General features: G+C 45.8%; 1 protein-coding gene across 2 annotated transcripts in view; it reads left to right on the top strand.

The window, feature by feature from the left end:
- The window catches only part of KDM2A (lysine demethylase 2A), a 69,762-nt gene that overhangs the window by 23,923 nt on the left and 30,365 nt on the right, over positions 1-15,474 (top strand). For both annotated transcript variants that reach the window (XM_019556630.1, XM_019556631.1), the window contains 6 exons: positions 6,780-6,918; positions 7,790-7,868; positions 9,829-9,875; positions 10,698-10,876; positions 12,379-12,485; positions 13,177-13,270. In XM_019556630.1, coding sequence (XP_019412175.1) covers positions 6,780-6,918; positions 7,790-7,868; positions 9,829-9,875; positions 10,698-10,876; positions 12,379-12,485; positions 13,177-13,270 — 645 coding nt within the window. The remainder of the gene's footprint in view (positions 1-6,779; positions 6,919-7,789; positions 7,869-9,828; positions 9,876-10,697; positions 10,877-12,378; positions 12,486-13,176; positions 13,271-15,474) is intronic.

Below are 15,474 nucleotides of genomic sequence, written 5' to 3' on the forward strand. Positions count from 1 at the left end.
CTTGGTTATAGTGGAACAGTATATAGCCTCCGTATGTATGTATGTCATAAAATACTATTACTCTCAAGTCAGTTTGAGTTGTAGAAGTTCTTAGTCTGGGTTAGTTACCTTGACCTGCTAGCATCCCTTTAAATCCTAGTGTAGGTAAAACCTTGGTTTCCTTTCAGTTAACGTGTTCATTTCTGCGTGAGTTGGGGCTGTTCTGTATAAGTTTTGTAGGAATTAGCTTGCAAGAAATTCCTTTTTTCCAGCATAAATGACTGTGCCTGCTTTAATTTCATGGTCTTTGTCAATTTGTACTAGAAACTGCTTTGGCAGACATTAGCAGAGATCTTTTTATATTGAGCAATTTGGGAAGAAAAGCTTATTGGCATAGACGGGAACCAATGATTTAACTGGTCCTGGATAGATTGCAGTCCACTGCCTTATCTGCAGTTTGCCACCCTCCTCCTAGTTTGTGTTCTGGCATGGGCCACAGACTGCAGAGCTCAGCACACTGTACTTCAGTGCACACATCCTCTGGTCAGATGAATACATAGAGATTTGTGTGCTGACATCTGTAGCCATAATGCTTTATTTAAAGGGATACCGTCAACCTAGTGTTACATGTAATACTTAAAGTTACTCTAATCTAGTGTTGGAGGGGAGGTTTCCTTTTTGGTTAGTGCATTTGACTGCTTTTGTGTCATTGGCTTCCCTGGAGTCTGCTAGTGAGGAATAAACTAACTGAAAGGCTACCCTCAGACCTTGGTTGTTAAAGTCACCAGAAGCCACTGAAGTGTTGTCCATTCTATCTTTGCTGCTCAGTTGTTGTGACTGCTGCTGGGAGCTGCTCCTGAAACTCGCTGGTCTAGACTCCAGTAGGACAGTTTTCCAGGCTGGAGAGGGCCTGAAGTCTACAGTAACAAGCAACTGAAAACATTACATCTCCTGCATTCAACTTCAGATTTTTATAAGGAAAAAGGCACAAGTCTACATTATTCTCCTCTACAGCCAGGTCTCCTTTAAAAACATTGCGTTAAGTTTTCCTGAGCGCTGTCTTGCTCTTCAGGCCACTATTTTAAGTTACACCCCCACTCCATAACTCAGATGTGGTTGTCTGAGAAATACAGCTGTCCTGGCTGTTTTATGCCATCTTCAGGAGAGGGAATTAACTCAACTGTAGGCAAATAATTCAGTGGCATGTATGAGGAAACTGAAATTGTTCGTCTGGTGTTTGCTTTCAATGTGGGGTTGGGAGCACCAGTCAGGATCCTTAATATCTATAGATCTGCTACTTTCCCAGTGAGCAGAAGTTGAAATGTGCACTGTCTGAACTAGAGCTTGGTTCTTTGCAGCAGCTAGATTATAAATGTCCTTCCAGTCCCTACTCTGGATAGTGACTAATGCATTGGCTCTTCAGGAAAGTCCCAGATTTATAGCACACTTGTATCCTGATAGGATGTTTGTCCTGTCTGAACAGATTTTAAACTTATTCTGTAAAGGTTTTTCCTTTCCAAGGCTTGTGCATATCTGGGGTGGAGATGAGCTCAGGCACTTCAGTCGTGCTTCTTCCTATTTGTGTGGAGTGTTAGGCAGGGAGTGATCTCAAAGCCTGTTTTCCCAGAACATGACTGAGAAAAAGATCGTATCTGATTACCCTTTACTCTGGGAATTTTGTTTTTGACCTGTCCTGGGGAGAAGAGCCAGTTCCCAAAGGGTATAGAGAAGCTGTGCTTTTTTTATTCCCCTTTCACAGGAGATGGCATGCTGTAAATGTGCATCTTGCAATGTAGACATGATGTGAAAAGCCAATCACTACAGTGTCTCTTATGACTTGGTTCAAGTCCTGGCAACCCCTCCAAATGGGAGACAGGTGGGGAGCAGGATCACAGACTTATCATTCAGAGTAGTTTTTTAAATATTTTGAATAGAAGCATACGCAAAAAGTACATCACTGCTTGGCAGTTTGTAGCTCTGGCCTTCTTGCCAGGAAACTTGCAAACTCTTTTAGCAATAATGCAGCTGCTTCGGTGCATCCATTAAAAACTTCCTAATGTGCATTAGCCACTAGTGGTTAGTATTGCACGTAGAGCTGGAAGAGGTAGGCTTAAAGCAAATCTTTGCAAATATACATAAAAGCAGATGTATTTTGGAAGGCAAGAAACATTACTTATTGACAAACCCTGGATTTAGCACTACAAATGCTGTTGCTTACAGTTAACAATCTTTGTCGAAGACTATGTAATATGAGACCCTTATCTGCTTCAACTGTATAAAGTGAAATGTGTGGCATGCAGAACAGTACACACAGTGTTAATTTGTTCATAGATTTTTAGGTTCATCTCCTCTGAGGGCTTATATGATACAGGCCACAAACTTCTCCAGTAACATTTTTGATGAACCTATTGCTCTGCATAACTGAGAGAGAGATCCAGTGTTGATTTTAAGTCAGGGTGAATTTTAGGAAGTTAGACTATTGGTCTTGTACAGTACTGATATAACATGCGTGGTGTAATGTTTAGTAGCAACAGGAGTCACTGAGTGAGCAGAACTGTTCATAGTAGGTGCTGTTCCCAGTAATGAGTATGCAAAACTGGAGCAGAGCTTTCTTTCATTTTTTGTTTCACATAGCTAAAGACATGATGGACTTCAGCAAAGTTTATCCTAAAACAGGGGTGGGCAAGATGCAGCCCACCAGGCCATTCTATGTGGTCCACAGGGCCCCTAAAAAACTTAGAAAACGAATATTTATCTGCCCCTGGCTGCCTATCATGCAGCCTTCGATGGCTTGCCAAACTCAATAAGTGGCCCTCACCCAAAATAATTGCCCACCCTGTCCTAAAATATCATTTACATAAAATAAAAACGCTTTATTGCATTCTATACGAGTCTAGAGTTTATTAAAGAATGTTATTAATATTTTTAGTGTTTGTTAAAATGTGGCTTGACAGTCTTATAAACATGCATGAAAAAGTTTAAAGTTGAGCTCTTAATCATCTCCAGCTCAAGTGAGTAGAGAACTAAACTTGCTTTGAAAAATTTAATGAGGAAACATTTACTTTCATTCACTGCTTATAGGTTGTCACATGGCTTGTTGGAAAAAATATCCATGCCCATTTTTTGTTTCAATTTCTGTCAGCTTTTCTAAAAGCCACACTAAGTTAATGAAGTATTAACAGTGGCTACAGTATAAATGTCTTTGCTGGCTTTGATGGTAGGAAACAAATTAGTAAATTGATCATGTTCTTGAAGGTGTTAGGTCAAGCCTGTAAATTACTTGCTAACAGAATCAGAATAATTCACTCGGAAACCAAAATGAGTGTCTGAACATCCTTTTGCTCTGGTTTCAATAAATTAGGAATTGCATCTTAATTTCGAACCAGTACAGCATTCATATGTAAACAAGGACTGGTATAATAACTCTTGCCTCAGCCACTTTTAGTCTAGATCAGAGCTGTCCAGCTTCTGGATTCCAGGGAGCTGGCCACCTTGGTCCTCCCCACAGCCAGTTCCCCTCTCCCCCTGCCGTATGTACAGCACACCCACTCCCTGCCCAGCTGCATACATTACACAGGCAGCCCACCTTCAGGACACAGCATGGGCAACCTGGCTCCCTCCTTTGGGGAGTACATAGCCTGGCCCTCTCTTGCTGCACTGCCTTGCCCTCAGGAGCAGAGGCAGGAACCAGTATCTGGAGGTGGGAAGGCGGAGCCTGGATGCTGGCCAAGGCTGCCATTAATGCAGTGGGCAAAGTGACAGCCAGGCAGGAGCCTGTGGGCTGCATGTTAACTCTGTGGGCTGCCAGTTAAACAGTCCTAGTCTAGATGGAACAAACTGGGTTAGGTGGGGAAGTAGGGCAGCCTACTCCATCAGTGGCAAATGCCATATTGTAGCTCTTTAAGCATTATGTTTTGTTTGCTATGGCCTCTTAAATGGTGCCAGGGAATAAATTAAAATGGGGTGGGCAAAATATGGCCCGTGGGCCAAATCTGGCCCATGAGGCCATTCTATCCAGCCTGTGGGGCCCCTAAAAAAATTTAGAAAATTAATATTGATCAGTCTTTGGTTCCTGTCAAAAATGACAGGGACCAGGGGCAGTAGGACCCAGGGGAAGCCCAGCAGGCTCCTACAACAGCAGGTCCTTCCCGTCCCTGCCCCACTAGCCAGGAGTCCAGCAGGGGCTTCTGGCCTGGGACCACATGGCTGTACCACACCAAAAACTCAGGTAAGGGATGGGGGAGGAAGGGCAGGGAAGGAGCATGGAGAAAAGCAGCCCTTCACCCGCCCCATGTCTGGCACTCCCTGCTGCAGCCACTCTCAGCCTGCGCGGGGCTGTCCTGAGCAGGCACAGACACCCCCACGCACGGTGCAAGCAGTTGCAGGGCATCAGCCACGGGGCAGGTGAGGGGTTGCTTTTCCCCTGCACACAGCATCAGCTTGTAACCCAGCCCTGCTGCCAGCTTGGGCCTCGTGCCCACCCTCTCCACTTGCCACACTGGGCAGTGTTTGCCACCACTGCCTCTGCTGCCCAGCTCGTGAGCTCCAGCGCAGCAAGTGGGGGAACCGCAGCTGCCACCGCCGCAGACAGCCCCAGTGGGCGAGCCCAGAGCTGGGACTGGGCCCAGACTGGCAGCAGCTGCCAGTTACAAGCTGGTGCTGACTCCAAGTGCCCCGTGGTACAGGCAGGGGGCATTACACAGTCCTGACCTCCTGCTTGCTGGCAGGGAATGAGCTAGTGCTGATTGTGGGTGGGGAAAAGTAGCCCCTTGCCTGCCCTGTGGCTGCTGCCCTTCCCTGCAGCCACTTGCAACTTGTGTGAGGCTGCCTGTCCCTGCTCAGGACAGCCCCACATGGGCTGTGAGTGGCTGCAGCAGGGAGCACTGGCCATGGGGCAGGTGAGGGGCTGCTTTTCCCCGCGCTACACACCAGCTCGTTCCCTGCCAGCAAGCAGGGGGTCGGGGCTGTCTGTTGCCCCCTGCCTGTACTGTGGGGCTGGGGGGCACTGGTAGTGAGCATGCGCGGGAGTGTGGGGCCCACACCAGTGTCCAGGGCCAGTGCCAGTGGGGCCTAGAGCAAGGTGGCAGGCATACAGGGTCCTGGGCAGCAGGTACTCTATAGAGCCAGGCCAGCTCCCCCCTCTCCCTGCTGGTGCAGCCTAGCCTGGCTCCACAGACCCTTGCCAGCCTGTGCCCTGCTCTGGTCCCCACTGGTGCTGGCCCTGGGACCTTGGTCCCAAGACATTGGTCCCAAGATGGTGACCAGGGGGCATGGCACCTGTCAAGGGGCAGGGCTACCCATGTGGCCCTTGACAGCTTGCCAAAACTGGGTAAGGGGCCTGCGCCCAAAATAATTGCCCGCCCCTGAATTAAAAGGAGCAAGGGTGTGGAAAAGAGGACTTAAGGCAAGGAAGAATAGAGCTGGCAGTAGTGAGGGGTGGTGTAGAACAAAGTTAGATCTCATTGTAAACTGTGTTCAGGGTCTAAATGGAAAGTCTTGCTGATGAGCACTGAAGTGATGGGGCTAATGAACCTGAAGCAGAAAGAGGCCCCTGATTGTACCTCACCTTGTGCTGCCTGCGCAGAGTTCTGTAACTCTGAATGATCAGTGTTTTATAAATATCAAGCCTCACTTTGCCCCAGCCAACCTATCTCTCCTATATCTATCTTGTTACCCAAATGTGTATGACCCTTTGCTGGCAGATGTTCCTGTCTGGAGGAGCCTATCTTCTGTCATCTCATCTGCAATAGCAGAAATGTCACCAGTAGCTCACTAGGCCTCTGAGTTAGGGGTGCCATTTTTCCTGGAATAAATACAAACTGTGTACAAAACAAGGTTCTGAAGACTCTGTCTCCTTCACTCTTAAGGCTAAGTGAATGGTGGAGGGGTACATGCAGGAAATATATCATCTCTCTGGAAAATAACTCCTTTATTCTCTTGGAATTAAAAATGAGGTTTTTCTAAAGTACTTAAACAACCCTTGAGAGTTACAGAAACCCCATCCACCTACTTGGGTGTTTTAAAAACTTGCTCTAGTATGAACTGAGTTATGCTGATGCCGAAAGCGTCCACCAACCCCTTCAGTTCTTAGCAGAAATACCTGTTACAGAGTCCTGACCCAGATGCTGTCTTCGGTAGCAGTTACGGATATGACATTTAAAATTTTTAGCTTTCTAGTGAAAGCTAACTTAATGAAATTTAAATGCATTAAATAAAAGTGTGTGGTTCTCCTGTTCCAATACAAAATGCTAATGCACTTATAAAAGCCCAAATAAAACTGTTGAAATCTGATTCCCCTTCCCTTGCGTTGGTCCCATTTTTCTTGAACACTGTTCCATCCCTCACCTGTGCTGACAACTAAGGGATGGGCAACGTGTGCCTGTAAATACTAGTAGTCTATCCACCTCTCTTCCCCCTTTTGGCCTGAGTGCATGAGCTCGTAGGCAACGGGGAAATAGTTTGACAGTAGCAAGTTTAGAGATGGTCAGAACAGCAATTGCATCTGAGAACTGATTACAACAATTGCTCTCTGATCAAAAGTGGTTGGGGAACAGATGCCCCAGATTAATACTAAGCTAGTTGCTACTCTTGGTTGGGAATGGTGGCATCTTCTTTTGTGGTGTAATGGAGGCCATAAATAAGTCCTCCCTCAGACCACTGACTTAACTGTTCGTTGTAAAACTAGATTGCATCTTTCAGAAAGGCATCAGAGCTGAGGTTATTGCAACAGCTGGGAAAATGAGCTGGTTGTACCGCACTGTATGCAGCTATTCTCATCTTCCCGTTTGTTCTGTCCACAGCGTGGGACGATGAGACGGCGCTATGAAGATGATGGCATCTCAGATGATGAAATCGAAGGAAAGAGGACGTTTGACCTGGAGGAGAAACTCTCCACCAATAAATTCAACTCCACCTTTGTCGTCTTCATGGAAGGCAAAGGTTGGTTCCCCTTCCCTTGGTGGATTTTTAACTCCCACCCAGAGTCCTGTCTAGTTTATGAAGCCAATAAAATTATGGGGCAAAACATGCCTGCAAACGGACCATATAGTCAGTGTTTTCCAAGGGCCCTTACTGCTTGATAGGGCAGACTAACTACTTGTCTATCAGGGTATTAATATGAACTCTGATATTATAGAGAGAGAAGCTTCATGGGAGAAAGCTTGGGAGTCTGTTCAGCTGCAAGCTAGCTTGGAAGTATTAGATAAATGTGTTGGCAGCTAAACTTGTTCTTTTGAAACTGAGTGGATTGCTTCTGTGTCCTATCTCTTCCCTCCCCCAGCTCCTTCAAGCTCTGGTTCAGACTTTCTTACTTCCTTTTGTCCTGTTTTTATTCTTCTGTAAGGTATCTGCTTGCTCAGCAGTAAGGAGTCAAGTAAATAGTTGCGGGGGGAGCAAATAGGTGAGGTTGACCTGGGTAAAAAGGGAACATGTAAGATTTACATGGCATATCTGTAATCATACAACTGCTCTGTATGAAGCACTGGAGGGAGTGGAAGTAATTTGTCTTGAGTCTTCTCTTGCCTCACTGAGTTTGTTTGGGGAATGAGAGTAACAAAGCCTTATTCCTTTGCTTGCCTGACCCAGCTGCTGGAACCAACATATCCCATCCTGCTTGCCTGCATGGCCTGTGTCTGTGGCAGGATATATACAGCTGATTAGAGCACTGGAGCAAACCAAATTCACACACATCTGGGGTGGCTGCTTAAGCCCTGTCTTTGCCATATTCCTCCTTCACTGGCTGTACCCCCAATATCTCCTTTACAATTTCCCCCTAACAATTACCCACTCTTGTCTTTTATCCCAATGGCAGACTTCACAGTTGAATACATCCAGCGGGGTGGACTGAGAGATCCTCTGATTTTTAAGAACTCTGAAGGCCTTGGAATAAAGTAAGTATCAGGGTTGGGGAGGTGACTCCAGCCAAGGGGGGCACTGCCTGGACTAGGGAAGCTGTAGCAGGATCCCCTAAGTGCCTTCCTCGCAGTAGTCTTTTCCTTCCTCTTCACCCCCTAACTTTATGGGTGGGTGGTGGTCTAGGGAGTAGATAGTTCAGAATCTGTTTTGCTACTTATACCCAAGCCACAGGGATCAAATCCTGGTAGCTAAGGCTAAGTGCATTTTACTGTGCTTTTGGGATATAAATTTATTTTGACAGGGTTTCTGCTAGGGGCAGTGCTGTATTACAGGTCCCTAGGGGAGGCATGGAGGGCACATGCCCTCCATATTTGTGCATGTGGGCGAGGCAGGCTGCTGGCTGGGGTTTTGTGCCCTGCTGCCTTTGCCCTGGTTGCCATGTGACATCACATGCCTCCTGCTACCCACCAGGGTGAGGGGACATCTAGCATGGCAAGCGCACAGCTCCCAGGGCAAACTTTGCCCTGGGAGCTGCGTGCTGGCCATGCTGCACTTCCCCTGCCCACCTGGTGGGTAATAATAGGCATGCTGGCATTGTGAGACTTCTGGGGCAGAGGCAGCTGGCGCAGAGCCCCAGCCTGCAGTGGGCAGCCTACCTATGCCCCGTGTATGAAACTGGGGGACATGTGCCCCCCATGTCTCCCTGGGGGTCTGTGCAGTGATAGGGAGCTACCCACCCTCATACCCCTCCCACATCTCTGGATGGAGCTACCCGCAACTGTTGCATGACCCATGACCCTACTCTGTCTGTCTGTGTATCCGTCCCTCACTCCCAAGGCACAGCCCCTCCCCCCCAGACCTGCTGCTGCCCCTCATTCCTGACCCACAGTCTTCACAAATAAACCTCTCCACACGCTTCAAAAAAGCATCTTGTGATTTACATACCAAATCTCTTGCTTTTTTTAAGAGTTTGTCTCATGATTTTTGATGCAGTGGGGTTGGCAATACTGGGCTCCCATCTGAGACAATGGATCACACAGAGCAGTAAAAGTAGGATAATCAGTGGGCTGAAGGTCCTGTGACTGCTGAAATTGCTACAGTGAGTTGCAAATGATTGTGGATGCCCTGGAGGTCTTACTGGGCTGCATGCATGTTCAGAACTCCAAACAAGTTCCTTTCTTTTGACTTTTCCCTGATTTGGGGGCAGAAATTAACAGGTATGCTCCAGGTACCACCTGGCTTCTAGTGCCATTAGTATGCTGATCTAATGCATCCACCATCTATTATAAACTGTGATCAGCAGTGAAACAGCTAAGGATGGTACCTAAGTTAACCACTCCCTGAAGAGAAGCAGTTTCAGGCCTCCTGCAGCTTGATCTGGGGTTAGTAGTGTTTTATTGTTTTTTATTTTTTAAAGATTTAAGCTACTTCAGTAGAGTGGTGAGAAATGCAGTCTTTATTGAGGTAGTAAAACTAGTACCACCGTTACGATGACCAAGATTTACTGGCCGCAGCATACTTTGGTAGTAGTGCTCACCTCAGGGATTCGCACCATTCTAGCCAAGCAGGTATGATTAAAGCACTGTGACTTTGTCAGGCAACACTTTCTGGTTCAAATCATAGTTTGAAGGTTCTCTTCAACCATGAGAGTGAAAGGTTTAGATCTTGCCTTTCAAAGTACTATTTCTGCCAAGTTAACTACCCACACTCATGGTAAATAATGCTGCATAAATCTAGTAAGTAGCTTGCCCTGGAAGTTACTGGGAGCTTGCCCTGGTACAACTACATCTGTACACATATCCTTAGTATAGATGAGCTATTTTAAATGAAAGCTGAAGTTCTCTGAAACAAGCTCTTTATTTATCAAGGTTGCTATACAGTATAAACTCCCAGTTCACACTCTGGAGATAATCTGTCCAATTTTTAAACTGCCTCTGCTCTCCTAGCCATGGATTATGCCTCAGCATTTGTCTCAGGTATTTGTCTGTGTTCCAGGATGCCAGATCCTGACTTCAGTGTGAATGACGTGCGCCTCTATGTAGGTAAGTACATCCCTTCTCTGCCTTGAATGTTATACAAAATTATCACAATGACCTTCAAGGAGAATCTGGGGTGGCTTATAGAGCAGGGGTGTCAAACTCATCTGGTCACGTACAGGGCTGAACTGGCCACGTGCCTTGTATGCAGCACAAAGAATCAGTCCGGGGCATGTGCTGCATGGGGCCCCTTCCAGAACTGGCTCTGCTCTGTGGGTCCAGTACAGCCTGATCTAAGCTGTTTCCAAAGTACTGCACTAGGCCAGTCCTGCATAGTGCCACATGCAGTGTGCACCTCAGACTAGGCCCCTGTGCTGCTTGCAGGGTATTGCAGTGCTGGGTTCAGTCTGCACCCCACATGCAGCATATAGAGTCAGTCCAGAAGCCCTGTGAGTCAGATCATACAGCTATACGGGCCTTATGTTTGACACCCCAGCATAGAGGGAACAGTTTGGGGTATTGAATACTTTGTACCATGAGTTAGGAAAGGCTTTATGGCTCCCTTGCCATACAGCTGTTTATGCCCATACAGCTCTTACCTGAACAAAAGGTCAAGTATTTTGTAAGGTATATACATGGGGCTGGCAAGGGAAAGGGACTGTTCTGTGACCTGAAGCAGCTCAGCAGTAGTCTCTTGTTCAGAGAGCCGGAGACTGTTTCTGGCTGTCCTGGCATGGATGTGGAGGACAGACCTGGTGACTACTGGCAGGGTAGGGTTATTGAGTTCATCCCCCAGGAAGGCAGTGTGTCTTGTCCCCTAGCTTGCCTATTCTTAGCAGCTCTTTGTGCACAGCAGTCACTCATAGCGATGTCTGTTTGTTGTGGCAGGGAGCAGGCGGATGGTGGATGTCATGGACGTAAACACGCAGAGGGACATTGAGATGTCCATGGCACAGTGGGCACGCTACTATGAGACCCCAGAGGAGGAGCGGGAGAAACTGTACAATGTCATCAGCCTGGAGTTCAGCCACACCAGACTGGAAAACCTGGTGCAGAGACCTGCCACGGTCAGTAGAGTTGTCTTCTCCTGCAGCACTTCCACCGTGCACCCTTAGTTCTTTGTTATGCCCTTTGGATCAGAGAGAGGCTTCCCAAAGAGGAAAGCTTTATAATCACACCAGAGCCCTGTGAATGGCTTTAAGCTAATCTACCATTGCAGACCTTGCTAAACTAGTGAGAAAAGCAGAAATAATTGGGTAGCATGACCTGGGAGCTTTCCTCCCTGCTCACAGAAAAGGTACAGTAATCATGTTTAAATCTTCAGCATACTACTAAGAAATGACATCCTGCCATTAGAGAAGTGGAACCTATTGTATATAAAGAGGATTAATTGGAAAGTGTAGTAACCTCCTCTCTTTAGAAGCAATTGCAAAACAAAGAAATCATATCCAAATTTGAGTTACAGTGGACAGATTTGTTAGTCTGAGAAGAGGTGGTGGGGAAGGACTGGGTCACTGGCTCCCAGCTTCATCTTGGTTAGCTGGTTCCATTGCCTGGTGAGACCTTGGCTCTCTTCCAAGCAGTGCCTGATTTCCCAGTCAGCTGTTGTGCACTAAACTGCTAAGGAGCTTGTTATGTAGAACCCAGTCATACCTCATACATTAAGCTTTGGCTCCACTGTAAGTGAAAAGCACAGGTAGCCAACTGGGAGGTGCAGAGTGGCAGTGGACAGCAGAGGCTGATTGTTGAGGTATAGAGGGAGGGCTGGAATACCAGAGAGAGTATCCTGAACTCTGCACTTGAACCTTCCTGGGTTCTGCTGCTTTCACTGAGGATGGTAAGAGATCAAGAGTCAGTTCAGAACTTTCATTTTTTTTAAAAAAAACTAACCATCAAATTAAAAACAAAAGTTAACACAGTCATTGCCCTGTTTAGGTATTCAAATTATATGCTGTGCTCTTAAACTTTCCATGGGTTGTATAATGTTGCAGTGCAAATGCATGTTGCCATGTTCAAGTTGCTGAGGGGAGAAGTTGGCAACTTTAGCTGCCTGGATAAGGCAGTTAGGGCTCTTAGAAAGGTACCAGAAGTAATTTAGCAGTGTGCTCATTAGTGAGCAAAGGGGCAAATTATCTTTATCATATCTTTGTGAGACCTTGCTCTTCTGTTTAGGAATTAAACACCTCAGCAGTTTATTTCAGGCTCTCTGCAGGCTCAGACACTGTTTACTCTCCATTTGCATTTGGAGGCTACTGTGCAGACAAAAGGATTAGAACAAAAAAGCTACTTTATGGAGCATGCTTCTGTGATGGGGCTGGATAACACTGCACAGAATTCTCTGAAGTCTGTTGCAAGTCCAGAATGACAGTGCTGGCAAACTGGCTATGAATAGTCTTGGTTGAACTCCATTCTGAGAATACTAGTGCTCAGAGGGGTCCACTGCAGAAGTGACAAATTGTGGGGTTAGGAGGCTTTATAACAATATTTTAAGCTGTTGTGATCTTCTGGGTGAGGAATGGAAATGAGATCTTTTTACCTACACTTGGACCAACTGTTTCTCTGGCTGCAGGTGGATTTGATTGACTGGGTTGACAACATGTGGCCAAGACACTTGAAAGAGAGTCAGACTGAGTCTACGAATGCCATTCTGGAGATGCAGTATCCCAAGGTGCAGAAGTAAGTGACTTTGTGAGACACCTGTGCCCTGCACCCACCATTCCAGTAGGGGCAGAGGGTCCAGGATATAATGTGATAGGAGGTGGTAGCCTGTTCCTAGGAAAAGGAACTGAGGGACTCTTCCTCCCTTTAGCTGCCCCTCAGGACTGTTTTGTAAATTGTATTAAAATTATAATAATGCCAACAACCCCTGTACAGCCCCCTACATGACAGGGCACATGAACAAGCTCTTCTGTCTTCTCTGCACGTCAGAGGAACTTGTACAGCTTGTTATTCCAATGCAGTGTCTCGGATTGGGTGAGCGGCCAAGTATTTACTGTCCTGCTACAGCCACTGAGGCTGGACCAATGAGAAATGGAATCTCCAAGAGTCACTTGGAGGATGAAGATGAAACCGCTTTCTCCTCTTGCTTCTGCTAAAGCTTCTTGTGGGGATTTGATGTAAATGCAAGGTGAACTCTCCTGCTGTTGTCAGCTATCTCCAGCAATAGACAGTTATTAAGTGCTTATCATTGTAGCATTTAGCTTCAAGAGCTGCTCAGAGCATATCCCAGAAGCTGAGCAGTTCCAAGTACCTGTCATTCTCTCCCCCCTTATCCCCTTACTTCAGTGTCAAAAGTGACAGTTTTAAAACCAGAGACAGGGTCTGGTAGTTTTTATCTACTCATCTCTTCTTCCTGCCCTCTTGTCAGGTACTGCTTGATGAGCGTCAAGGGCTGCTATACAGATTTCCACGTGGACTTTGGGGGCACCTCTGTGTGGTACCACATCCACAGAGGAGGAAAGGTATGAAAACTGTCATTGTGAGGGCTGCTGCCAAAGATGTTCTCGGGGGGGCTGTGTTGAGTTTTGTGGGTTTGTACCAAATAAACTGTAGGAAGTGCAGTTGTTCTAAGCCACAGGCTTCAAAGACTATCTAATCCCCAGGCCAAGGTGCTGTTCACTGGATATTTCATGGTAGGTGTGACAGGGCTAATGTTGCAACCTGGGGCCAGCAATAAAAATTGGTAATCAAGAATTTTTCAAGATTAATTGATGGCTTCAAAAAACACAACTGTACATCATCATCTCCTTTTTTAACTGTCAGTAGCTTTGGAGGAAGTCTTAATGATATATGGCTTCATAAAGAGGGAGAGCTAGAGAGACAGCTGATGGACTTGAATATGAAGTCATTTGAACATTTTCTCCAAAGAGTAGCCCAGAACTAGTATTCAGTTCCGTGCTTATTAGCTGTAAATGAACCCAAACCCAATCCCCTTAAATTAGAGGTTGCCTGGACTTGGATTCAAATTTCCTTGGCCTGTCTGTTTGCCACAGTTAATTCTCTAACTCTGTAATGAATTTATGCTCATTTTGAGTTAAGGTAGAAGGAAGATTGATAGTATGATATGTCTTTCCGCTGATCTGGACTTTAGCGCAGTTTTATTTACTGTTTGTGCTAGATGATATACCTCAGCATTTCTGGAAGGTTTAACTTTGGTAGTTTCCTTTGTTAACTTCTTACCTTTCAGCTATAAGTGTTACAAAAACCTGCTGCGTTTTTTTTAAAGAAGAGAATGATGCAATATAAGCAGGAATCCTGGTTTCTTCTGAGTTAAAAAAAAAAAAAAAAATCTGAAATTCTCTGATTATTATTAACCCCCCCCCCAAAAAACAACCCCCAAATCCATACTTTTTCCACAATTAAAATGAAATGCCACTAAAAAATAGAGTTATCAGTTGAACACAATGTTTTATTGATATTTATGATTTTCTAGCAATTTGGAAGCTTACCAGTACCTCAATTATTATAATAAAATAAATTATAAATACCTATATATTTTGGCATTTCATTTTTTGAGGTGTTTTTATTATGAAAAACCAGAGCCCACCACTTCCACTCACTAGGACATGGGTCCAGCTGTGGCTGTCCTTCCCTCTACTTTGTGGCTCTAAACAGCCCTGATATGCCGGTGCCCTGTCCCCACCATTGCCCCTCACTCCCCAGGCCCTGGCCCTGGCCCCAGCCCCCAGTGTGTGAGGTAGTGGATGGATGTGAGAGGAAGGGGGATGTGAGCACAATGTGGTGAGGAGGTGGCAGGGGGGATACATTCCCCCCCCCCTCCAGATTTCTGTTAGGGTGGGTGTGGGGTTGCAACTGAGTCAGACTAGCTTAGATCCCTAAACATAAGAAAAAGTTTTTTTCAGAGAAAGTGTATAAGTTAGTGTATGATCTCCATGTTGAATGGTCTCCCTAGCTTACAAATACCTGTGAGCCTAAAAGCAGTGCATGGACTCCTACATGTAGGAGTATATACCAAATTGTCCAAACTAACTGATCCATGGCCTGTGCTCCCTTACAGAGGTTCTAGTCCTCAGTAAGGTACACTGGGACAGCTCTGGAGCTCTTTCCACATCAGCTGCCATTTCCAATGGACCTCCAGTCCTCAGACCTGAGCGTAGTGAATGAAACTAGTTGGAAATGGGGAATTCTCTGGCTCATGAAGTCTCTTGCATAATAACTTGTAACAAATCTATGGCCACTTATGTCTTCCTGTCTAGCTCTCTTGCATCTGAAGTATTTTTAGATGCTATTTTTTATTCTGCAACTTTACACTTTATTCTGGTTTAAATTCAGGCTCAGTCCACACTCAAGTCCTCCCAACCTACTTCTGGAGTGTGAAAAAAAAAAAAAAAAATGACAGCTCCTAGTTAACCACTAAACTAGCAGAAGCTGTAAGGTAGATGGGTTTTACTGGCCGAACAGTGTTCAAGGAACTGATAATCAGGTATGATGGCAAAATAATTATTCTCTGGTCCTGAGTTTCATCTTCCTGAAGAGGCTTTGCTAGTGCATCTACCATATTGCAAGCACTCAGCAGTAGCAAGGCGTTATTGTCATGGGTGCTTAAGGCTGACAATAAATGCTGTCTGTAAAACCCATTTTTATATATAGAAAAGGGAAGACTTTTTGAATGCACAGAAGACAGGTAAAACATCCCCACCTCACC

The sequence above is a fragment of the Crocodylus porosus genome, unplaced genomic scaffold (genome assembly GCF_001723895.1).
Source record: "Crocodylus porosus isolate Cpor-Errol unplaced genomic scaffold, CroPor_comp1, whole genome shotgun sequence".
Taxonomy (NCBI): domain Eukaryota; kingdom Metazoa; phylum Chordata; order Crocodylia; family Crocodylidae; genus Crocodylus; species Crocodylus porosus.